This window comes from Macaca fascicularis, chromosome 3 (assembly GCF_037993035.2).
Source record: "Macaca fascicularis isolate 582-1 chromosome 3, T2T-MFA8v1.1".
Lineage (NCBI taxonomy): Eukaryota > Metazoa > Chordata > Mammalia > Primates > Cercopithecidae > Macaca > Macaca fascicularis.
Window position 1 is genome coordinate 133,257,266 of NC_088377.1, and position 27,249 is coordinate 133,284,514.

General features: G+C 37.2%; 1 protein-coding gene across 26 annotated transcripts in view; it reads right to left on the reverse strand.

Annotated features, from left to right (window-relative positions):
* Nucleotides 1–27,249, reverse strand: part of ADAM22 (ADAM metallopeptidase domain 22) — a 245,780-nt gene that overhangs the window by 87,534 nt on the left and 130,997 nt on the right. For all 26 annotated transcript variants that reach the window (XM_065542383.2, XM_045388728.3, XM_045388726.3 and 23 more), the window contains one exon: nucleotides 5,309–5,391. In XM_065542383.2, the coding sequence (XP_065398455.1) occupies nucleotides 5,309–5,391 (83 nt within the window). The remainder of the gene's footprint in view (nucleotides 1–5,308; nucleotides 5,392–27,249) is intronic.

Below are 27,249 nucleotides of genomic sequence, written 5' to 3' on the forward strand. Positions count from 1 at the left end.
TCCATCTCAAAAATAAAATAAATAAAAATAAATAACTAAGGCAGGATTCTGAGTTCTATTCCTAATCCAGTTACTATACAATCTCCTAAAAGTTATTTTTCCTTGGGTTTTGTTGACACGGAGTCTCACTCTGTCACCCAGGCTGGAGTGCAATGGCACGATCTCAGCTCACTGCAACCTCTGCCTCCTGGGCTTAGGTGATTCTCCTGCCTCAACCTCCCAAGTAGCAGGGATTACAAGTACCCACCACTATGCCCAGCTTAATTTTGTGTTTTTAGTAGAGACAAGGTTTCATCAGGTTGGCCAGGCTGGTCTCAAACTCCTGACCTCAGGTGGTCCACCCACCTCAGCCTCCCAAAGTGAAATAAGAAATTAGCCAGCCATGGTGGCAGGTGCCTATAATCGCAGCTACTTGGGAGGCTGAGGCAGGAGAATCACTTGAGCCTGGGAGGCAGAGGCTGCAGTGAGCTGAGATCACACCACTGCACTCCAGTCCGGGACAGAGTGAGACTCTGACAGAAAAGAGTGAAAGAAAGAAAGAATAAACGAATGAACAAATGAACAAATGAATGAAAGAATAAAACAAGAGAGAAGAGAAGAGAAGAGAAGGGGAAGTGAAAGGGAAGTGGAAGGGAAGTGGAAGGGAAGTGGAAGGGAAGTGGAAGGGAAGGGAAGAGAAAGGAAGGGAAGGAAAGGGAAGGAAAGGGAGGGCACAGTGGCTCACACCTGGGATTACAGGGGTGAGCCACCGTGCCCGGCCTAAAAGTTATTTTTCAATCCTTCTTTACATGACTATAGTAGGATTACTAACAGGTATCATTCTTAGGTTCTCAGGTCCATTTATAGCCCTTAGAAGGCACAAATATCTTCTCTCTGATTCTGACAACATTGAGCCCATTTGGAAAACCAGAAGGCAGACTGGAACGAGTACTGAGAAAGATGCTGACACTATGACTTTGGACTGAGATTTTAAGAGAGAGAAAGGAAAACAACCACCTCATTTATTACCCTCCAATATACACTTGCTGTCACAAATGGGGACAGGTCTCACTGTACTATTCCTAGGTGACAGATGTGCTTGTCTTGAGTTCAGATGTAACAATTTTACTGCTGAAAAGGACTTCAATATTTCTTTTTCCTAATAAGAAAACAGAGACTGCCCAATATTAAGCATGGATTCCATGTTTGTAAAAACCTCTTTCTTCATATAATGTATTTAAAGTAAATAAATGTACACCTTTATTCACAGTAGTCTTTTAGCACAAACAAGGAAATGGAAGTCTTCCATGCTCTCAGGACATGGCCTCCTATCTCTGGTTATTTAACTCACCCTTATATTCTTCTTTCCTTTCTGCCTAATATGCTTACTCCCAGATCCTGACTAGAGGTGTCACTCAGGCAGACTAGCTAGATTTTCTGGCCGTGTCCATTCGCTCTCTTTCCTAGATTTAAGATCTGTCAGTGTAACCCGCTCCCTTGGATATGCTATTCCAACCTATTGCACTTCACCGTCTTCAGGTGGCATGTCTCCGGAGCCCTTAGGTGCTACCTGTTCTTCAGTGACAATGCTTAGCTTGCATTTTTTCCCTTTTTTTTCCCCTCTCTCTCAAAAAATAATCAAATATACCTATGGGGTTCCACATCAGGAAATGGGCTAGATTTGGACTCCTCATGAGACTGTGAACTCCCAGGACTTGTGTTTCAATTGCCTTAATATTCCTAGGGTTGGCACACAGGAAACACCCAGTAACTGCTTGTTAGATGAAAAGCCACATATCTAACTTGGTAACAAAAAGGAATTATTTTAAAGTTCCTCAACGAAAATTTAACAAAACTAAAGTGCTGGCTTGTTCTGTGACAAAAATTAAAACACACAAGAAGGAAATGAAATGATTTAGTTAAAAGAGAATGCTGAGGAATGACATGGTAGCTTTATAAAGGGTTACAAAACAAGTAAGAAACAACCACCTGTGCATTATCATTATCGACAGGATGGAGGAAGTGGACGTATTCCCATGTTAAACATCAGCAAACAGTATTCGACAGAGAAGGTTATGAGAAAGGAAGCAAGGCCCTGAGGAAGGATGAACTTTGTTCCTTGGAGATCTCTGAGAAACGACAGACCCTCCCACAGATTTGCTGTTAATTAGGTGGGATTCAGGCTGAAAAAAAAGGGGCAAAGACATATGCACTCTTGAGGTCACGAGAAACCTTTTCTCTTTGAATAAGGAGACAAGAGTTACCATTTACCGAAACTTCTATTATTTGATGAAAACATAAAAACATATGAAGAAGGAATAGGGGTATTTCAAGAGGCTAAACATCCACAGAAACAGACACCAAAGTTAACCCAAACCACTCCTGTCTGAATTTGGATGAAACTAGAAAAATGCTTCAAATATTATTTAAAAGTATCATTGTGAAATTCAAAAGCCTCTGTTTTCTGTGACTCTAATTTTATTGAATTTTTTTGAGATGGAGTCTAGCATCATCTTAATGTATGCTTCTTGTCTTTTTCTTGACAATATATATGTTTTCTTTCTTTTGCAAAATGTAGAAATTTTCTTTTCTTTCTTTTTTTTTTTTTTTTTTTTTAAATCAGAGTCTCACTCTATTCCACAGGCTGGAGTGCAGTGGCATGGTCTCGGCTCACTGCAACCCCCGCCTCACAGGTTCAAGTGATTCTCCTCCTTCAGCCTCCCAAGTAGCTGGGATTACAGGCTCCTGCCACCATGCCAGGTTAATTTTTGTATTTTTAGTAGGATAGGGTTTCACCATGTTGGCCGGGATGGTCTCGAACTCCTGACCTCAGGTGATCCGCCACCCTTGGCCCCCCAAAATGCTGGGATTATAGGCACGAGCCACCAAGCCCGGTCATTTGCAACCCTGATTTAAAAATCCGCTTGGTTAGAAAAGGCCTTTGACAAAATTAAACCGCCCTTCATGCTAAAAACTCTCAATAAATTAGGTATTGATGGGATGTATCTCAAAATAATAAAAGCTATTTATGACAAACCCACAGCCAATATCATACCGAATGGGCAAAAACTGGAAGCATTTCCTTTGAAAACTGGCACAAGACAGGGATGCCCTCTCTCACTACTCCTATTCAACATAGTGTTGGAAGTTCTTGCCCAGGGCAATCAGGCAGGAGAAAGAAATAAAGGGTATTCAATTAGGAAAAGAGGAAGTCAAATTGTCCCTGTTTGCAGATGACATGATTGTATATTTAGAAAACCCCATCGTCTCAGCCCAAAATCTCCTTAAGCTAATAAGCAACCTCAGCAAAGTCTCAGGATACAAAATCGATGTGCAAAAATCACAAGCATTCTTATACACCAATAACAGACAAACAGACAGCCAAATCATGAATGAACTCCCATTCACAATTGCTTCAAAGAGAATAAAATACCTAGGAATCCAGCTTACAAGGGATGTGAAGGACCTCTTCAAGGAGAACCAGAAACCACTGCTCAACGAAATAAAAGAGAACACAAACAAATGGAAGAACATTCCATGCTCACGGATAGGAAGAATCAATATCGTGAAAATGGCCATATTGCCCAAGGTAATTTACAGATTCAATGCCATCCCCATCAAGCTACCAATGACTTTCTTCACAGAATTGGAAAAAACTACTTTAAAGTTCGTATGGAACCAAAAAAGAGCCCGCATTGCCAAGACAATCCTAAGCCAAAAGAACAAAGTTGGAGGCATCATGCTACCTGACTTCAAACTATACTACAAGGCTACAGTAACCAAAACAGCATGGTACTAGTACCAAAACAGAGATATGGACCAATGTAACAGAACAGAGGCCTCAGAAATAATACCACACATCTACAACCATCTGATCTTTGACCAGCCTCACAAAAACAAGAAATGGGGAAAGGATTCCGTTAATGTTTCTGGGAAAACTGGCTAGCCATAAGTAGAAAGCTGAAACTGGATCCCTTCCTTACACCTTATATAAAAATTTATTCAAGATGGATTAAAGACTTAAATGTTAGACCTAAAACCATAAAAACCCTAGAAGAAAACCTAGGCAATACCATTCAGGACATAGGCATGGGCAAGGACTTCATGTCTAAAACACCAAAAGCAATGGAAACAAAAGCCAAAATTGACAAATGGGATCTAATTAAACTAAAGAGCTTCTGCACAGCAAAAGAAACTACCATCAGAGTGAACAGGCAACCTACCAAATGGGAGAACATTTTTGCAATCTACTCATCTGACAAAGGGCTAATATCCAGAATCTAAGAAGAACTCAAACAAATTTACAAGAAAAAAACAAACAACCCCATCAAAAAGTATGCAAAGGATATGAACAGACACTTCTCAAAAGAAGACATTTATGCAGCCAACAGACACATGAAAAAATGCTCATCATCACTAGCCATCAGAGAAATGCAAATCAAAACCACAATGAGATACCATCTCACATCAGTTAGAATGGCGATCATTAAAAAGTCAGGAAACAACAGGTGCTAGAGAGGATGTGGAGAAATAGGAACACTTTTACACTGTTGGTAGGACTGTATACTAGTTCAACCATTGTGGAAGACAGTGTAGCAATTCCTCAAGGATCTAGAACTAGAAATACCATTTGACCCAGCCATCCCATTACTGGGGATATACCCAAAGGATTATAAATCATACTGCTATAAAGACACATGCACACATGTTTACTGCAGCACTATTCACAATAGTAAAGACTTGGAATCAACCCAAATGTCCATCAGTGACAGATTGGATTAAGAAAATGTGGCACATATACACCATGGAATACTATGCAGCCATAAAAAAGGATGAGTTCGTGTCCTTTGTAGGGACATGGATGAAGTTGGAAACCATCATTCTGAGCAAACTATTGCAAGGCCAAAAAACCAAACACTGCATGTTCTCACTCATAGGTGGGAACTGAACAATGAGAACACTTAGATACAGGAAGGCGAACATCACACACCGGGGCCTGTTGTGGGGTGGGAAGAGTGGAGAGGGATAGCATTAGGAGATATACCTAATGTAAATGACAAGTTAATGGGCGCAGCACACCAACATGGCACATGTATACATATGTAACAAACCTGCATGTTGTGCATATGTACCCTAGAATTTAAAGTGTAATAATAATAATAAAATCTGCTTGGTTTATAAAACACAAAATGGAAAAAAAAATCAGATCCATCACTGATTTAAAATTATTTCTTGACACAAAATAGGGATATCTACTATAGTGCATTCATACTAAAGAAAATAAATTATTGAAAAAATAAACAGTACAAATAACTTTTTGAACACTTACTGAAGTCCATGGCATGTTGACAATGCAACAAATGAGGCAGGGTTTCCTCGGATATGGCCCTGGTAGTAACAGTGCTCTCCTCCCTGAAAACAGAAATAAAGAATGTAAGCCTTTGCATCACAAGGAGAATCAGCTGCTTCATTTCACAGGAGGTTTCTACTCACAATGTATCTCCACATCTAGAGCTCTACATGATATTTCATTATTCAGATTAGCATTATCAAGCTTTTTCTAACAGAATTATTCATAAACACTCTGAGTGAGCTGACTCCAAATCAAAATTCAGGGAAACAAAAGTTGACTTAACCTTTCTTTTATGTAGGTGATATTAGAGGAACAAAGAAGGAGATATTGAAATACACATGGGGAGTCAGGCACAGTGTCTCATGTCTATAGTTTCAATGCTTTTGGAGGCGAGGCCGGAGTTCAAGACCAGCCTGAGCAACATAGCAAGACCCTGTCTCTACAAAAAAAAAATTTACAAATCAGATGGATGTGGTGGCATGCATCTGTAGTCCTAGCCTCTTGGGAGGTTGAGGCAGGAGGATCATTTGAACCCAGGAGTTCGAGGCTGCAGTGAGCTGTGATTTTGCCACTGCACTCCAGCCTGGACAAAAAGAGTGAAATTCTGTCTCAAAAGAAAAAATGAAAACAATAAGAAAAGAAAGAAAATACGTATGTGGCCCTTGCACCAAAGTTTAATCATCTGCTTTCCTAGTTATAAGAAATTCAACCATAGGCCAGGTGCAGTGGCTCACGCCTGCAATCCCAGCACTTTGGGAGACTTAGATGGGTGGGTCACTTGAGGTCAGGAGTTCCAAACCAGCCCAACCAATATGGTGAAACCCTGTCTCTACTAAATAAAAATACAAAAATTAGCCAGGTGTGGTGGCGCATGCCTGTAATCCCAGTTACTCGGGAGGCTGAGGTAGGAGAATCACTTGAACCAGGGAAGTGGGGGTTGCAGTGAGCCGAGATGGCACCACTGTACTCCAGCCTGGGCAATAGAGACCCTGTCTCAAAAAAAACAAAAAAAGCAACTCAATCATGAGCAGCAGCAAAGCAATGCTCTTTTACACAAAGCTAAGTAAAAATGAATATAAATCATTTGAGAGTCAGTAAATTATATTGATGGAGGAAATGCTTGTTTTTACAGTGTTTATATCAAAACTTGATTACCAGATAAGCAAGTTCATACCATTCTTTTCTCAAACCAGCAATGGCTTTAACTGGTAAGCAGTTTATGGGCAGCGTTTTAAATTGTGAAGTTTTTCTTAGCATCCAATTGCATTAACAAAATTCTACTAAGAGAGATTCATTTATTTGGTTAAATGTGCCTGGAAAGGTAAGAAGTTAAATCTTCTGCCATCTTAGGATGTCACCTTTAAATACTTGCTACTCAGAGTGCAGTTCAGAGACAAGCAGCATTGACATCACTAGGAGCTTGTTAAAAATGCAGAATCTCAGGCCCCACCCGAAACCTACTGTATGAGAATCTGTATTTTAACAAGTCCCTAGGTGATTCATATGCACATTAAAGTTTGAGAAGCTCTTCTCTAAATGACCTCTTCCCATTCTATCACTAATCTCCTATTTCTTCAGTAGCTGAAAGCTTCTAATTAAATTGATTCACTGAGATATGAAAGAGTGAAACAGAAAGGACTGATAGGATGGGTGGTTTAAAGAGGCAAATGTTACCTACTTCACAGTAGGACTTAAGGAGTAACACTACTTAAAATGTTCAGTGTTTCACACATGGAGGAGAGAAAACAGGAGGACATGGAGATGTAATAGGCTGAAGACATTTTCTCCACCAAAATCCAAGGAAACCAGCCTAGCCTGAGACTACTGCTCCTTGTAAGATTATCCCACAGAAGCTGGTAACTCTCAGCTTTAGGGAGTCGGTGGAGAGCAGGTAAAATGGTACACAATGCAATCCCTGACCTTAAACCAGCTCCAAATTCCCAGGGGAGCCACTGACCATCATGAACTGAGGGTTGTGGTTGCATTTAATGGAGAAGATGGAACCCAGAAAGCCACAGAGACTTGGGGGCTGAAACAAGTCCTAGACACTAGAACATGGGGCCATGACTTCATGTGGAGCGCCAGTGTAGTGTAGATGTTAACAATGTGAGCTATTGGCTCCTTCCCTTACCAGCTTTGTAATCTTAAGCAAACTACAGAGACTGCCCATGCCTCAGTTTTCTCATCTGTCAATTGGAGGTAATTATCTCATAGGGATGTTATGAGGATTACACGAGCTAACAGACATAAAAGAGTTTAAAGTAATGCTTGGCTCATAGGAAGTACTCCACAAATGTTTGCTGCTATTATAATTACTGTGTCTGTCAGTGTTCTCAATTTACATACACAATCACACTAAATCTTCATATCAATCCTACAAAGAAATATTCTTATCCCTCTTCTACATAGGAACCACAATCTCTGAGACTGTGGTTGTCTGCCTGGGGAGTTGCCAAGTAAGGATGAAAACTTTATGTGAGTACAAAGCCTGTGTCCTATCCCCTATTGTTGAACCTCGAACCTATGAGTTATGCAAGGCAAATCTAAACTTTTCCCTAGGCTGGTTTATTCTTTTATTCTGTTGCTTTGTCAGCAGGGCTAAGGGTAAATTTAACAAAAGTTACAATAGAATGTGTTGGGCTGTTGGACTGATGAACAGTCCATAGATCAGATTCTGAGTGTATGAGAGGACATTATCACTTAGATGCCCCTGATTTCCTGGATACATCTAATTGGATCAGAGATCAAAATTCTAGCTTTGCGTTGGCCAGACATAAAAAGTCAACAGTCAACAGATGACCTGATAAAGACAGAACTCTGTCTATAAGTGTTTCCTTACACTGGACAGTGACTAACTGAATCAGACCTTCTCCTCTTAGAAGTCTGAGCCTCATAGCAATGAAGATAATAGAAACAAAGATAAGAAAGTAGAAACAAACATAAATAAAGAGAAGTAGAAACAAAAAAATAATCTTGGGAATTATGGCATCAGACTAGAAAACAATGGAAATTGATAGTCATGAGGATATATGTCAGTGTCAAAGCATACTATTTTATAAATTACTAAAGTTTTCTTCAAAAACGCAACTCTGGAAACATGTCATATTAAACCATAAAAAGGACAAATAATTCATTTTTTAAAAACATTCCTCCATTATACTGGGGAGAGTTATATAGATGAGTCAATAATGGAAAACACTATTTCACTAATCTCTGATTCAAAAAATAGGAGTCAAGCCAAAAACAGCATATGATCAGGACCCATCTGCACAAAAGCCTAACGTGGCAAATGAAGCAAAGAGCTCAGTATGGTTGAATCATTATTAAATGTTTCCATGACACTTCAGCAGAGGCATAAACACCAGGGGAAAAAAATCTCAATTTGCATTACTACAATTCAAATCTTGAGGTCTCAATTGGTGGCATATGTAATTATTAGAAATAATGGTGAAACTTCATTTTTGTGCTGTAATATTTTTCAGGGATAATTAATCATAAGTCAATAATTATTTAAACTAAGAAGTAATGAAGTTTTTCTTTCCTTTAACATGCCTAGAAATATTTTTTAGTCCAAGAGATAGCCTGGCTTTCTTAATTTATATAAACTATAATATTAAATATAAATTTAATATTTTTATTTTGTAAATAATTATTTTATCTATTAATACACATGTGGTACAAAAATTCTAAGATTTGAAAGGGTACATAGTGAAAAATAAAAAAACTCCCTTCACATATACTATTCAAGCTATAGATGCTTTCTAAATGGTAAGCATTTTTGATGCATTTTGTGTACCATGTCAAGAATAGTCTATGTATATTCAAGTAGAGGCATATATACACACATACACATATATCCTTTTCACTTCACAAATAGTTTTATACTATGTACACTGTTCAGCCACTTGACTTTTTTTTTCTTAAGGTAAGCTTGGCATCCTTCTATATCAATATCGTATTTTTCAATGATGGTATACTATTCCATTATGGGGGTGAACTATAATTCATTTAAACAGTCCTGTACTAATGGACATTCAGATAATCTCCTTTTTGCTGTCATAATGTTGCAACGAACATCCTTTCATATATTCCTGTGCACTTCTATCAGTATATATGCAGGATAGAGTACTAGACATGGACCTGGGAGGTCAAAGAATAGGAGTATTTTAAATTTTAATAACTAATGGGACAGATATAATTATATTTTTTGTACTTCTATGTTTTAGAATATGCACTGCATTTGAAAATCATAAACTGCATTTTACTTAAAAATTATCTATTTCAGTAAAGACCACTACCAAAAAAACTTTCTCAAATCTTATCAATTATAAAGGTTCTCCATGTCTTCATATGACTTTTGAAGAAAAGTCAAAAGTATGCTATATGGAAGTACTATATACAATAATCTGAGACAGATGTTGCAGGAAAAGAGAAAAGCCTTTTGTGCTTTTCCTAACAGAGTTGGGCTCTTTATCAGACTGCCAGTCATAGCTTTATTCCTTATTGTCTCTTTTGTTCCAGAAATAAATCCATTGTCCTTGAAACTTTCTTCATACTCCTTGATCTAACAACATAGCCATAAAAGTACAAATGTTTATTCTTACCTAATTAGATAGCTATAGCTAAATGAATATCTACCTCTATAAAAATGAACATGATAGTTCATATGTCTATTATTGGTTTATCTTCCTAATGGGAGAAAAATTTATTGTAATTTTTTATTCTAAGAACATCAAAATAATCATTTATTTATAAAATTCAAAGACATACCACATTTTTATTAAACAGATAGCAAAATCTCAAAGGAAAATTCGAATTTATTATAAATATGATGAGATGATAACACAAAGGAGGTTACACAGCCTGGACCATAAAACGAGGAAAACCTAATAAAGGGAAACAATTGGAGCATAGCTGTAAGACCATAGTCATGCGCCCTCTATCAAGGTCCTCAAAGGAAACTAGATCTTGACAGCTCTAAAATGAGCTGGGACCACCTCCTCCAAATAGCCTTCTCAAATTCCCTTCTCATAAATTACTTCCTGCTAACCCCTCCTTCTCCGAATTTTCATAGTATTTTTCAACCATACTGCAATCTCTTCCTACCTGAAGAGATTGTTCCTTCCTGCCTGTTTCTGTGTTACTTCTCCAATAGACTATTATATCCCTTCAGAGAAGCACATTTGCCTGATTTATGTTCATATACCCACACGTGCTACTGGAAAGAAAACCTCCCTGAATATCCAATTCTTCACCAATAAACTAGAGATAATATCTACTCCAGCTGTCTCATAAGGATATGCAGGAGATTCCATGAGATAACAATGTAAAGTACACTGTAAAGTGCTATATAAACAGGTGAGGGAGGTGTAGTCAACCAATATTTAGAGATGCTATAATGTCCCTTGAGCTGTGATTCTCAAACTTTGTTAAGAATAACTATTTGAGACGTTGATTTATAATGTAGATACTGTCTCTCGCCCAGAGAGTTTGTGCAGGCAGCTCTGAGGTAAGACCTAAGAATCTGCATTGTAACAAATACTTCGTGTTTTTCTTGTTCCAGGAATACCCCTAGAGGGGAGGTTCTCAACCTCTGTTGCATTTCAGAATCACCTGGGAGCTTTTAAAGTCCAATGCCCATGACTTACTCCCGACCATCTAAATCACAGTCTCAGGTCCAGGCATCAGCACCTGTTAAAATCCTCCAAATGACTGAATACAACTTCAGTGCCTGAGAACCCTTGCAGAAGAGAAATGCTCCTCAAAATATCAGTTCCCAAAACTGACTCTCAGAAGTACCATGGCAGGCTTTCTAAAGCAACTGATGCCCAGGACTTCCCTCAGGCCTGCTGAATCAGAATCTCCAAGGAGGTAGGGCCCCAGGTTTCTTATAGTGTAAAAAGTTCCTCTACGTGATTTTGATGATCAAATCTGGAATTGTTAACCCTAAAAATATTCAATACAAAACTGTCCCCATGCAAAGGATACAGAAAGATCTTTCAGAGAATGGAAGTATCTACCATATCCTGGACATCCTGTTTAGTGAATTATGTGACAGTTCATGACGACTGATGAGGTGAGTATTATTTCCCCCCTTTTACAAGTGAGAAACCATAGACTGAGAGAGATCATCCACACCCAGGTATGCCTGCTACAAAGTCAAGGTTATTTACACCAGTGGTTCTCAAAGAGTGGTTTTCAGACCAACAGCATCAGCTTGCTAGAAATGCAAATTTCTCAAGCCTCGCTATAGCCTTCCTCAGAAGCTCGGAGGATGCAGCCTACCCAACTGTGATTCAGCCAAACCTTCAGGTGATTTTACTGCACTCTGAAGTTTGAGAACAACTGCTTTACATTACTCCTGTTTCTGATTCTGAAGCTCCTCACTGCTGAGCTCACTGAAATCTTACACTAGTTCCTGAGCTCATCCTTCGTGACACAGAAAGAATGTACTCCACTCTGTTTCTTGTTCCCCAAAAAACAGCTGGCTTTATCAGAAACATAATGGAAGGTAAGAGGTGAGATAAGAATATTAAGGAAGAGCAGAGCTGTTTATTTTTGCTGGTGCTGATCATAGGATACCATGCAGGATGCTTTGGCCTGGATCAAAGGGGCTAGAAAAACCAAACTTCCAGTTTGCCTGGCACAAAGGGGTTTCCCAGGATACTGGTATTTCAGTGCTACATCTATGAAAGTCACAGGCAGATAGGAATGGTTTGGTCATGCTAAAAGGGTCAGGGCCAGTGTAGGCACCTCCAGATCAAAACACCCGCCCCTGCAACTCTTGTTCTCCTGCTCTGTTCACTGAATCATAGCCTTCTCCCCCTCCATGGGCACTGGTCCTAGAACCAGCCTCTGCCATGCAATTGGGGAAGCTCATGCCAGTCACCCTCTTCCACAAGTGGGACCCTTTCTCACCCCGCCCTAGCACAGTAGTTGCCAACCCTGGCAGCATATTGTAACACATGGGAAGCTCTTTTTAAAAATACCCAGCTTCACCCCACACCAACTGCATCAGAATCTCTAGAGGGTGGGACCTGGGTATTCTACAAATCTGCCCAGATGATTCCAATATGCTACCATAGTTGGGAGTCTCTGTTCTAGCTGATACCACCTTGCAGGAACTAACGGCCTACCCTTGAACCCTACTGCATCCTAGATTGCCTCCAGGTGTATACACTGTCCTGACACATTGGTGGCTGCATGGCTACAGTCTGTTCCACAGGTGCTTGCCTGACAAAACCACATTTCTTGCTTGGTCTCAACTCCCTCTTGACTGGCATCAACGTCAAGAACCTGCCCTCCTCCAATCCTCACTCCATCTTCCCAGTTGTAAGTCTCCTTGGGAGGCTGGGCATGGTGGCTTACACCTGTAATCCCTGCACTTTGGAAGGCCAAGGAGGGAGGATCGCTTGAGCCCAGGAGTCCAAGACAAGCCTCAGCAACATAGTGAGACCCCATCTCTAATACAAATTAAAATAAGAAAATAAATAACAAAGTAAGTCTCCTTAGGGCCAGCTGCATGATGGAAATCCTTAGAAAAGCTAAATTTTATGTTAACGATGATCCACCAACCTATCCCAATTAAAACTCATACTCTGTGACTGTACAGAATCGGACTGGATTCATAGAAGGGACAGAGGCTAAACATCTGGTCAGGTACAGAGTATAATTGATTCTAAAGGTACCTCATTCTAAAGGCTAAGAAAAGTGAAAAGACTATTTCCTCTCATTTACAGTAAATTAAGTGAAGCTATCACGTGGTTCCCAAATGCCAATAATCCATGAATCTATACTAATGCATCTCAAAATCTTTACTAGTTCCTGTCAAAAAGATAGAAATAAGTATAGTGTACTTAATTTTTCATAAAGCTAAATGTATTTAATTTTTGAAAAACTGTCATTTGTTCTAGGTTTACTTCCTTATCTTTATTATTTAAAGTATCAACTATTTCCCTTTTTTAAATAGACTTTTATTTTGGAATAATTCTGATATACAGAAAAGTTGCAAAGATGGTATAGAGAATTATAGTATATCTATCAAGCAGTTTTTCCCATTGTTAACATCTTATATTTATTTAGTATATTTGTCAAAATCACATAACTGACACTGGTATATTACTATTTACTCGACTCTGAACATTGAGATTTCACCAGTTTTTCCTTTAATTTCTTCTTTCTGTTCCAGGATCCAATCCTGGAACACAGTGCCATATTGCATTAGTGGTTAGGTTCATTTTTTTTTTTTAGTTTGTAGCAATAGTAAATAGTATTTAGATGTTTTGAGAGGGTTGTTTTCATATATGGCAAAAGAGAAGAAATGATGCAAACCTATGTTGATCCTCAAAATTCATTTTGTTAGTATATGGATCTATGAAATATAAAAGTATAAGACCAAGAATACAAATGAACACTTCCTAGACTTTAACTCAGCACTACAGGTTTTCAAAGCCTTAAAAACAAAACTACCCTTACATCATCAGGCTTAATTTAAATGATTAAAATGTAATATTTAATGTGACCTATGGAAATGAATTCTGAAAGATTACTCAGTAACATTTCACTATAATAAGTATCTAGAACCCCTTATTGCCTGAGATGCTTCTGGACTATCCTTTCAATGATGTTTGTACAGGGAACAGCTTTGGAAGATGGAGAAAATCTCCCTCCAAAGCAAAGGGCAGGCATGTTTACTTCCCACTATAAAACATTCAGGTTTCCTAAATTCAGAATTTCTTTGTTGTAACACAATGCACTGTGTGCTCAGGTTAGCCTGGCCCTATCCTCTGTCACCCTCTGGGAATTAAGGCTGAAGATACCAGTGTAAGAAAATGTTGCTATTCTGGCTATAGCCAAAGCCAGAGTAATAAAGCCCTTTGTCTCTGACCCAGGAGTTTCCTGTCTTCTGCGGGCATAGACAAAACTGCAGCAAGCTAATGCCTATTAACTTGTAAGTAGGATAAAACTTCAGACTTTCACAGTTGTTGAACTTGGATTTCCATCTTCCCCTAAAAATTAAGAGATCTGTTAGGACTCCATTACCACATTTCCATTTTCCTGCAAGACAAAAATCAGCTAAAGCTCAATAAGACACATACTGCCCATCTTATCACAGGTAACATAACTCTCATATACAATATTGTTTAACACCTTTGGGTATTAACATTTGCCACTCCATTCCAGGGTACAAATGTTCAAACAGCATCCAACAACATCTAAAGGTAAACAGTCATTAAAAATCTCTGTACTATTTCAATATTCATTGATGAGCACTAGGATCTTATAGTATCAATCAAAAACATTTTAAAAACCAAAAGGATTAAGCATATTATGGACTTAAAAAATTAAAAGAAAATAAAACTAGCTGACAAAAAAGAATAATCTCATTTAAAAGATACACGGTTACCACTGGAGAGAAAACGATGCATAAGAATATTATGGTAGCAAAAGTTTCCACAAGAAAGGAAAAGACAGTAGAAAACCACTGGATAGAAATAAAAATGATGAAGAAGGAGTTAATCTTACTAAAAGATGGTGAACACCACAAAATATAGGGGCCATAACTTTCTGTGTTTGTCTCTTTGTCTCTACGTCTATACCTTTCTCTGTTAAGGACACCAGCCATTGGATTAGGGCATACCCTAATCTAGTATGACTTCCTCTTAACTTGATTACATCTGAAAAGACTCTGTTTCTAAATAAGGTAGTATTCATGGGTTCTAGAAGTCATGAATTTTGGGGAACATTATTCAAACCAGTACAACCATTCATCTCTTTATATATAGATAAGTAAATTTTTATTCACAATCCAGGAATTTTCCTTTTAAGAAGCTTGGTTCAGTGGTAGAAACTGGAGGTGTCTACCATAGCATCACTCATCTAACAAAATTAACCCATATCTTAATTACCTATAACCAGCATTCTAGTTTTCTATCTCTTCATTTTAAAATACTCATCATTATTTTTACACAATATGGCAAACCTAACATTCCATTTTATTAAGTCAAACACAGCTTCCTAAATTGCTTGTTTTTAACAACAGAATAGTCGAGAGAAATTATTTTACAGCTGTTAGGTAATCACTAGACACCCACTATTATAACAAATATCAGATTACTAAAAATTTTAGGTTCCCACAAAATGCGCAGCAACAGATTACTATAATGCAGAGAGGGAACTTTACAGATTCTCTGAGATGTAAGTTGTAAACTGGAAGAACGGAAAATCAATGTGGACCACATAATATATGATGACTATATAATTAGAAACTCATTAAATTATAACTCTTTCCAGGAAACCACTACATCATTGTACCTTTTTACAAATAATAAAATTTAAATGCATTATTCTATATGGACTTTTTAGCATAAAGACTGAATTACCTAAAACCTTATTCTGTAGTTGATGTTTGACTATTAAGAGTAAAAATTATAACTGACTGGATGATTGTTGCACAAAGAGAAAACATATTTGTGCATTCCTAAAATACAGGAGGAATAAGTATTTTTGTCATATCTGAAATATTTGTTGTTTTTTTTAAGGAAATACAACTATATGAGGGTCTGAGGTAAGGAAAAAAAGGAAATCATTTTTTCTCCACTTTTACCATAAACATAATAACCTCCTTTAGTTTCACTTCAATGCTATCCTCCATTCCTTTTTTGAAGAAGAAGAAAATTTCTGCCCGCTAAAAGATTCTGTTGCAGCTAGGCACAGAGGCTCATGCCTGTAATCCCAGAACTTTGGGAGGCTGAGGTGGGTGGATCACTTGAAGTCAGGAGTTTGAGATCTGGCCAGCATGGTGAAACCCTGTCTCTACTAAAAATACAAAAATTAGCCGGGCATAGTGGCACACATCTGTCATCCCAGCTACTGGGGAGGCTGAGGCACAAGAATCGCTTGAACCTGGGAGGTGTGGGGTTGCAGTGAGCCGAGATGGTGCCACTATACTCCAGCCTGGGTGATAGAGTAAGACTCTGTCTCAAAAAAAAAAAAAAAGAAAAAAGAAAAATGAAAAGAAAAAAAGATTCTGGTTGCAGCATCTTCTGTCTTGCACCTTGAGCCTTACGTGCTGAGCTCAAGCAGTTAATACTAGCATTCAGTGGTCATTTTCATCTCTGCATGAATGATTTTGGATGAGCCCAGGATTTATTAACAGGTAAAACGAATCAGATTACTAAAGAGGTCTCAAACAACATCCTTCATGGAAAGCAAACTAATATTTAAGGTTGTATCTAATGAAAAATGATACTAAGCATGAAAAAGTGAAGTGCTTTTTTTTTTCCAGCAAGTGTATGTATGAGAATAAGCTGATCATTCACTATTTCTCTTACTTACGTTTCCATAAATTAAGAAGGGAGTTGAACCACCAGAGTCCTTTCTTGTTCTATGATTTGCAAACTATTTTAAAAAATCAAAGGTTACTTTTCTTTTAAAGACCAGGCCAACTTCAAAGAATCAATATCTTGAACACTGCACTTACCACAAAGAAACAGAATTTAAAACCAACAACAAAGATGCTCATATGTTTGGAAATTTTTAAAATGCCAAATAAACAATTTTTTAAAATAATTATATTATTTCTAAAAATATAAATAATTTATGAGTCATATAAAGTCATAGTATAAGTTATGGAATATATATATACATATATATGGACAACAGCAAAAAAAAAAAAACTATGTAGCAGAGCTTTAGGTTGCTGCTAAAATGGTACTTGAGTAAATTTTACATTCTTAGATACATATAGTAAGGAAGATTGGTAATTAATAAATTAAATATTTAACTAAATGAATTATGAAAAGAAAAACAGAAATTTCAGAGTAGAAAAAAGGAAATTACAAAAGTAGAGCAGAAATGACTGAAAAATACAGTAAAGAAAGTAAAGCTGGTTCTTTGGGACCCTTCCAGCACTCTGGGAGGCTAAGGCGAGAGGATTGCTTGAGGTCAGGAGTTCGAGACCAGTCTGGGAAACATAGTGAGACCTGGTCTCTACTAAAAGTAAAAATTAAAAAATTAGTTAGTGTGGCAGCACATGCCTATAGTCCAGGTACTGAAGAGGCTGAGTGAGAAGTACTGCTAGGAGTTAGAGTTTAAAGTGAGCAGTGATCCCACCACTACACTCCAGCCTGAGCAACAGAGCGAGACCCTGTCTCTTAAAAAAAGAGGGGAGGGGGGCGGGTGGGGAGAGAGTATTTACAAAAAAGTCTAACAAGATTGATCAAGTAAAAGAGTGAAGGCAAGAATAAAAATAAAAACTAACAGAAGACATGCTGATACATAATTAGTAGATTTTTAAAACCATGAAAAGATTTGAAAGCTAATATAGCAAAACACTGAACTATGTTACATCTATACATGGATGTCTGTTGAGGCATTTTATACAATTTTTAACATGTTTAAAACATTTCATGATTACAGAGATTTTTATCTCAAGCCAATTGTTGATATTTGGTGACTTAAAATTTAACACTGATCAGTTGTGGCTCTAAAATACCTTAGAAAGAAAACACATGAATGTGAGCCTCTGCATGGAGGATGCACTTACCATCAGGCAAGCAGATTATAAGGCTCACTATCAGTTTTTATTTTTCCAGCAGATTATAAGGCTCACTACCAGTTTTTATTTTTCCTGTTTATATTCACTGCACATTTTGAGAGCAGGGGGAATAATATGCTCTCCCAGACCTGTCCAGGCTGAACTTTTCCCTACACATCTGACATACTGTTGGATGAACAGGAGAAACCACTCCATTTTCTAACACCTGGACTAATTCATTCACTTATTTTTTTCATTCAGCAGATACTTACTCTCTTCTACGTACAAATATTATGCTAAACGCTGATAATATAGTACAAGTTCCCATGGGTGCTTCTCTTAGAGAAACTTCTTATGGAATTTACAGTCTAGGGGCACAGAAGATTGTCTTACTATAAAGCAGGAAGTGAAGGACTGCAGCTGGTGATCCTGACATGCTTCCTGTCATGAGCGGAATCAGAAACTAGCAGTAAGAATGGGTAGAAGCCACCAAAGACTTCTCCAGAAATTCTTTACAAATTGCCACTTTACCTCAACAATGCTATCAGAACTAATATTTACGGAGAATTTCCCACACCCAAAGCTCTGAGCTACATGTTTGTCTTGTTTAACAGGTGAGGAAAATGAAGTATAGGAGGCATAAGTAAATTGTCTAAGGACACACGTATATTAACTGGCAAAGTCAGGATTTGAGTTTAGGTCCTTCTAGCCCTCACAACATTCACAGTCCCTAAGCTTTACTGTCCTCAAACCACAGATCTGTCCTGGAATTAGAAATTTTACCATTTGTTAACACGATTCAAGAAGTTTATTTTTTTAATTTAATCAGAAAGACAGCAGGACCTCAAGAAAATAGCACTTAGTCTGTCCAAAAATCTAATTGCTATGTGGAATACCTATTGACCCCACTCAGAATTACCAAAGCAACCACTCTGCCATCCACAGAGTTACAAAATCGTTTCCAGATTTTCCAGAGAAAACAAAGGCAAAAAGTAACCAATGTAGGAAGTCCAAAAACACTGTCAGTCTGATTTCCTTTACATTGAACCTGATATCCTGTGAGTTGAGGCTCTGGTCAAATACCATCCTCCTACTTTCATCCCTTTTCTTCCTGTGCCACTTGCTCCACCTCTTATTCTGTCCACTTTCTATGGTTTCTTTCTGACCCTTTCATGCACCAAGATCCTACATCAAGGCCTCTGGCCTTTTCACATGCTAATTCGACTGCATGAAAAGTTGTTCTGCTCCGATTTCATTCACCTGTTATCCTTTGAACTTTGGAATTAATATCATTTCCTCAAGAAAGCCTTCCCTGAGCAACCAGATGAGGTCAGGTGTCCCAGCAAGTGCCCTCAGAGCAACATGTAATTCTTTTCAACACTTATTTCTATCATTTACAAAGACTTCTCAGTAGTTGTCTGCACCATGCCTGTCTTTCCCACTAAAGGACAAGCTTCATGAGGGCAAGAAATGCATCATCTGTTGTTTATAGCTATATCCCTGTCACTGGCCCATGGCAAGCACTCAACTCATATCTGTTGAATAAATGAGGGTTGAGAACACACATTGAGTATCTGAGAATTTTGGCTTTTTTTCTATTCCACTGTTAATCTCTCATGTCAGCTTTCTAGCCACTTAAACTCCACATGCCTGAGTTTTTATGAGTGGCTATGGGGAAAATCAAGTCCACCTGCTCTTTTTCTACCTCATAGGTGCAAAGAAAAGACTGTTGTGATAAAACATCAAATGTGGCCAGATGCAATGGCTCATGCCTGTAATCCCAACACTTTGGGAAACTGAGGCAGGCAGCTCACTTGAATTCAAGACCAGCCTGGGTAATGTGGTGAAACCCTATCTCTACTAAAAATACAAAAATTAGTCACGCATGGTGGCATGCACCTGTAGTCCCAGCTACTTGTAGGACTCAGGTGGCAAAATCACTTGAGCCTGGGACTCTGAGCTGCAGTGAGCCAAGACTGCGCCACTGCACTCTAGCCTGGGAGATCAAGTGAGACCCTGTCTCAAAACAAACAAACAACAAAAAAGAAAGAAAGAAAGAAAGAAAGAAAGAGAGAGAGAGAGAGAGAGAGAGAGAGAGAGAAAGAAAGAAAGAAAGAAAGAAAGAAAGAAAGAAAGAAAGAAAGAAAGAAAGAAAGAAAGAAAGAGAAAGAAAGAAAGAAAAACAAAACAAAAAACATCAAGTGTAGCCCTGATCAATTATCCTCCTTCAAAAAGGCTGTAAACACTCGAACTACTCAATACCAATAGTACATATTCTCTGGTCTTTATTATATTTTCTGATTTTACAGTGGCCACACCCTATCCACTGGAAAGTAAGGTATTTTTATTAATGAATAGGAAAATAATTGTAGTTTATGACAACACCAAGGGAATAATTTGTGATTTTTTTTTTGCTTCAAACCAGTTTAACGTCAAAAACAACATTTATACTAATTTCTATTCAATTATAATTACTCTAATAGTTCATTCTGGTTTCAAAAAAAAATTGCAAGAGTAGATTTGGAAAAGGCATTATATAATGAAAAGGTTAGTTCTATAATTAGCATTAAAATAGTAAATTCTATTATAAAACAGCTAATTAGTTCCATACTTGGAAGTATCATCAGCTAGTGCTACTTTGATTTTTAAAAAAAACTTATGGCTGAATATTTCTTTTAAGTTTATAGATAACATCTTGAACATTAACAGATGAAATAACTCTTTAGATACTTAATTGCGGGAAAAAAATCTTAACACCAGAAAGAAAATAAAGGACTTTCTACTCAAATAGGTTACAAACAGAGCTTAGGAACAGAACTCATGCTGACAGCAGCTGTCACTTTTCATTTTTCCTTTCTCCCAGCACTAAGACACCTGACCTGTATAAACTGGCAATGGGCCAATATATTTTCTTTAGGATACAGAGTTAAGACCACTTGCAATCTTACCAATGCCATTAAGGCAGTTGATGCATTGTACATGATGACAGACCTACAGCAACCTTGCTTCAGTCCCAAGAGAAAGCAAAATTTACTTAATCCCCCCAATTTTTTTTCCTATAATGCAAAGAGAATTAAATCATGAAATCCGAGACCTTCCTGAAACCACACTGATTACAAGATGTCAGAGGAGCATATGTCTGCATAAGCCTGCCAGGGGGGAAATGCACACATTATCAAGCTCAGCCAGAAGATACTAAATGATGTCTAGTGGCAGATAAAAAGTAAAGTTAGGAAACATACCTGGAATAACTGATGTTACATGTGAGGAAGAAATAAACACTTTATCAGTTTGTTTGTTAAATTTGTGTAGCTCTTTTACTCTCTTCCAGCTTGTGGGCTGTGTATGTTGTGGAACGGAGGGTAAAAGAGGTAGGGGGATGGGTATTCTGAAGCACTTTGGCAAAGATACAACCAAATATCTTCTAGTCTCTTGGCAGGCTAATGGTATGTTTCAGCTTAGTTATTCTTCCCCATAAAACTTCACATTTACTCCAGATGCAGATAAATTTACACATAGGCATAAGATGGGCATAAAAACTGAGCCATGTGTTTGCCATGTGCAAGTCAGCAACATATTTCAAACTACAACTATTTAGAAGCGATGATGCTCCCCTGTGCTGAACAATACACAATCCAACTTCTATGAAGAACAAAGAAGGACTAAAACGGAACTCCAAAATGCAATAGTTTTAAAAAAGAGGGGGGCGGGGAATCTTTAGAAGACATTTGGTCTTTGGAATAAAGAAAATTTTATACTGGAATAATTGAGACTCACCTGAACTAAAACATCTTCAATTTTGGCCTATTAAAACAACTACTAAAAGAGACAGTAAATTACAAATGGTAAATTGTAGAAGTGCTGTAATTAAAATATTTGCATTCTAAATCCTCTGCTATTATGATCATTTATTTCCATAGGGAGGATAAACTACAGCAGATTATAGCACACATTCGGGTGCCAGGCTTCCTTGCTTAAAATTCTTGGGCAAGTTGGTTAAACTTTCTGTGCCTTCATTTCCTCATCTGCAAAAGGAGGATATCAGTGGTATTACTTGGGGATAAAATGACTTAACATATGTAAAACACTTAGACCGGCACCTAGCACATAGTAAATATCATATAAGTATTTGCTATTACTCCAGCTATTACCAGTAATTTTATTAATCCTAAATCCAGTTACTAGTATTGATCCCATCTGAATATCGTATGATTGAAAGACGTATAGATTGCATAAGACAGGAAATCCCTGGTGTTAAAGTGAGCACTTATAGGAATACATATTTATTTGTAAAAATGCAAAACTTTGACAATGATGTAAAACAGAAGTAAAACAAGTCATTATATTTTTTAATTCCATTACAATGAGTGTCATTAACTAAAAAGAATATTCCATCAGTAGCCTTAAGTAAGCAAAATGAGCCTGGATTTGTAAGGAGAAAAGGTTAACTCTTCCAAATGACAAACAGTAAACCACTGGCAGCAGTTATTTGCCCCTAAGACTGAGTTAGGGAGCCTGAGTTAATAGACAGTATATGAAAGCATAATCTTTCTACAGGACAGCAGTATACAGTAATTATTAATCAATGAAACTAGCTCACTGTGACTTACATATACTAACCATCAAAACTGTAATATTTCCAGCTAAACTTTTGTTGAGTATTTAAAATACTTCTGTGAGAATATCACAGTTCTTGAATGAGTAACAGAAAATTAATGAGTCTTCCTCTGATATAATTCACTATTTAAAAATGAAAGTACTTAAAAATGGGCAGCAGCTCAAACCCACAGGAACCAAGGGACATGGTTTCCTGTGTTGGCCCTATTTACAATTATAGAGTCATCTCTACATCAGAAGATCCTAATATTGTTTCCCATAACCACCCTGAAATTCAATTCAATAATTTCTCATTAAATTAGTGTATGGTGAACCCTACTTATAGAATCATTTTTAGAAAGTTGAGCTCTTATTCTTGTAGGATCTTTATATCCTGAGGTTTTAAAAAAATCATTTTATTTCAGTAATTAGGGGAGAATGACGTCATTAAAATATAATCGTGTTTAAAGCTAGCCTACCTACAGCTAACAACTAAATATTCATATTTGAGGATGTATTGACAAATATTTTTTAAAGTCATTTTAGTTTCATTACTAGTCAAACTGACACTAAGTCATGGCTAAACTGTTTCAAGAGAACGGTCTTGAAAATAAATTTTTGCAAGTCATCTAATTTTAAAATCCGTGTATTTGTGGTTAACTTGGTTTTGATTAGCATGTTCATAGCTATACCATCCAAAATTTCCTCTCCTGTCTGAGAGAACCTACGTGAGGTACCTGCATGCTCATGCCACAACCTGTAACACCTGCACCTGAAGTCTCTCTCTGTTCCACACCAAAACTTCTGCTCTCAGAGTTTAAGCTTAACAGTGAGAGTCCTTAACCTAAATCTCCCAGCAGGTGCAGCAAGGAAAACATAAAAACAGATTTTAATATACAGGTAGTCGCATCTGCCAGACAATCCTATCATTGCTTCATTAATTGTTTGTGATCATTTTAATCAACTGTATTTACACAAACACTGTTAAAGAATCTACGTTCCCTAGCAGACAAAATGGAGACCAAAACTCACTTAAGTTTATGGTATGTGAACTATATCTCAATATAGCTGTTCTTTTTAGAGAAAAAAAAATTCCAATTACCATGGCAGCAGGAGACCCTTCAATGAATGAAGGCCCTCAATTGATACTCTGCCCATCAGCCAGCCCTTAAAATGCACATCACTGAGCTTGTTTACTTGGAGAGAAGCCTCCCTATCTCCACAGAGCCAAGGAAAATGCCTGAAACTTGGATTTGAAATTTGGTGACAAAATTAGGAGCTTAAGTGACAACTTCTATAAATAGACCTGTTCCAAAAGGAAAAACGTCATTTCTAAAGCCATATTCCTAAGCCATGTGACTTAATTACTGTCTAGGTGACTAAGTATTATCCAAGAGTTTCTGGAGAAGCTACTAAAGTGAGAATTCAAGACAGAAAGCTTGTTTCTCAAATGCAAGCGAAAGCTGTAAATAAGGAAGGCACTTTGGAAGAGAAATGCTGTTGCTGGGTTGTTCTACTGGTAAAGAAAAATGAAAATGAGAGTAAAGGAAAAAGCCTTAGTGTAGATTACTTGGCAACAGTGGCTGTTGCTTACATTTTATCTCAAAGACAGCATCCAAAACAAAAGATAACCTAAAAAGCTACTTGAAAAAACACACAAGTCTCTACTTCAGAAGATTCATCATTGATGCAATGGTATGGATAGCTCTGTACTAATAATGCATGCAGCAAAATTTACTGCACACCAAGGTCTGTTTTTTCTTTTTTTATTTAATTGCTTACTCTTCTTAATCTTATAGAAAGAGCCAAGATTCTGCATGGTAATGCAGTTTTAAGAATCAATAAGGAAATTTTATATCCAGTGTAAGCAAAAGCAAATTAACCCCTCTCTTCTGTTGCAATAGATATGAGCCACTTTGACAGTTTAATATTTTGTGCTTCCCGTGGCAAAAAAAGAAACAATTCAAGCAATTTTCTACTATTCAATTTGCATTGAAGTTGAAAAAAAAAATCTATGTCCCAAAACAGGATATGTTAAGTACTGTCATTTAAAAAAAAAAAAAAAAGAAATGTAATGCAGTCACTAAACTATAACCTATATCGTATATAAACTAAACTCTGTCACTAATGACAAACTGAGAACATATTTCACTTAAGAAAGGAGTACACAGTGTTATATTGCACCATATACTTTTGGATCATTGTTGTTCTTACAAACAACACATTTTAAAAGGTATCTTAAGAAACACTATTTCTCTAACACATTGTGTACCTTTTGAGTTATTGTACAACTCATTGTACAAACTCATTGTTAAGGATTAGGAATCTAATCCAAAGACAAGTTGGGAATGCTCATATGCAGTAGTTTAGAAATAACTTGAGCTAATAAAAATAGATATTCAGTGGCCATTACTTTTCACTATAATCATATGAGATCAAATAATTTAACCAAAAACTACTATCAGAACTATGCTGATAGTCAGAATATGCCTGACTGTCATGATCTTTCATTAGTGATATAATAAATTATATCTCTACAAAGATGTCTACTTTTAGTTTTGGGCCACAAGAAAATCTGTTCCCTGCCCCATCTACACACATTCCTGACATATATAAAGGATTTGCCATTCCTCTCTTAGTTTTCTAAAATTCATACTATGGTTATTTTCCTCATATGTTCATTCAAACAAAAATAAAACAAGCTTTGGCCTGGAGTGTGTCTTTACCATTCTTGCCCAAGGCAACTGATATTACAGAAAAACTACGCAAATGCATAACCGAATTTAAGAGATATGCCTAAAGGGTCTTTATGTAAATCACCATTTCAGTTTAAGGATTAAAGACCATAAAGGAGAAATTGTTAGATACCAAAAATGAATTAGATATGTATACCATGTGTATAAATAAAATACATTTCAATTTTTATGCCTATCTTACTTTACATACTATAGAATGTACACCATACATTCGGTGTACATTCTATAGTATGTAAAATCTTATACATGTAAGAGTCAGCTCTGGAGTTACAAAATCTAGATTCGAATTGCAGCTTTATTACTCCTTACTATGTTACTTTCCCAAGTTGTATAACTTCTCTGTGTCTCATTTCTGTAAATTAGGATAATAGTTATAATCACAGGTTGTCTGAGGATTGAATGGTACATACAAATTCATGTGACTATCACATCATACAGTAAAAGTTATTACTGTAATAAAGTTACTACTGTTAGTATTATAATACTGATTAACTAAAGCCTATATAACTGTTCATTTCAATTAGCCCCATATATTAGCAGATTTCTGTTTCAAGACAAAAAAAGCTATAAAGCAGCAAACTGCATGGCTAAGACTCTGTTGCCACTACTCATCAATTCCAATGTCCTTTGTCTTATGAATCCAGAACCATGGTTCTCCATAATCAGAATTAAAGTTGTATTCCCAAGGTATTCTGATTAGTTGAGGCTTTACTTTAAAATTATTTTAGAAACCCATGTCAATCACATAAAAGTTCTCCCTAAACAGATGTGTAAATTCATAATTTAATTTTTTTTTTTTTTTTGAGACGGAGTCTCACTCTGTCACTCAGGCTGGAGTGCAGTGGCAGGATCTTGGCTCACTGCAAGCTCCGCCTCCCGGGTTCACGCCATTCTCCCGTCTCAGCCTCCCAAGTAGCTGGGACTACAGGCGTCTGACACCACGTCCAGCTATTTTTTTGTATTTTTTACTATAGACAGGGTTTCACCATGTTAGCTAGGATGGTCTCAATCTCTCAACCTTGTGATCTACCCACCTCGGCCTCCCAAAGTGCTGGGATTACAGGCATGAGCTACCGTGCCTGGCAATAATTTAATTTTTAAATGGATTGAAAATAAATGTAAGTGAAAGATTAATATGTCTCATTAAAGGAACACAAAGTATCTTTCTTTTCTTGCATAAAGACTTTATCTTTGTAACCTTTAAAAAAAATTCTTTTGAAGTTTTAATACAACTTATATATCAGAATTATGCACAGCTATGTGAACAAGATAAACTAATTTCAATGAGGCTGATGATGTCCCTGCAGATAACACAAATCATTATGTTAAGGAACAATCACCAAAATGTGTTTGTTTTTACACTAAACACAAAATTGCAATCAACATCAAAATCCAGATTGTAGGAAATTACATAAGATAAACAATCTGGTTTCTTCAACAAATAAATTGCAAGGGGAAACAAAAGAGAAAGATGTTTTTAAAATTATTATTTTATTTTATTTTATTTTTGAGACAGAGTTTTGCTCTGTCACCCAGGCTGGAGTGCAGTGGCACGATCTCAGCTCACTGCAACCTCTGCCTCCTGGGTTCAAGCGATTCTCCTGCCTCAGCCTCCCAAGTAGCTGGGATTATAGGTGTGTGCCATCACACCCAGCTAATTTTTTGTATTTTTAGTAGAGACGGGGTTTCACCATGTTAGCCAGGATGGTCTTGATCTCCTGATGTCATGATCCACCTGCCTTGGCCTCCCAAAGTGCTGGAATTACAGGTGTGAGCCACTGCACCCAGCCAAAAATTATTTTTAAAACCTACACAGCCAAAATTAAACTACAGGGGTACATGCTTTGGTGATAAAACTATGAACAAAAGCAAGGAAGGGATTACGATAAAAGTCAGGATAATGTTTACAAATCTTACAAGAGGAGGATGAAAAGGGCTTGGGTTTGGGATGCAGCAAACAAACAGCTGGCCACGCTCTATTTCTTGAACTGAATGGTCATTATAAAAGCATTTGCCTTTAGTATTTC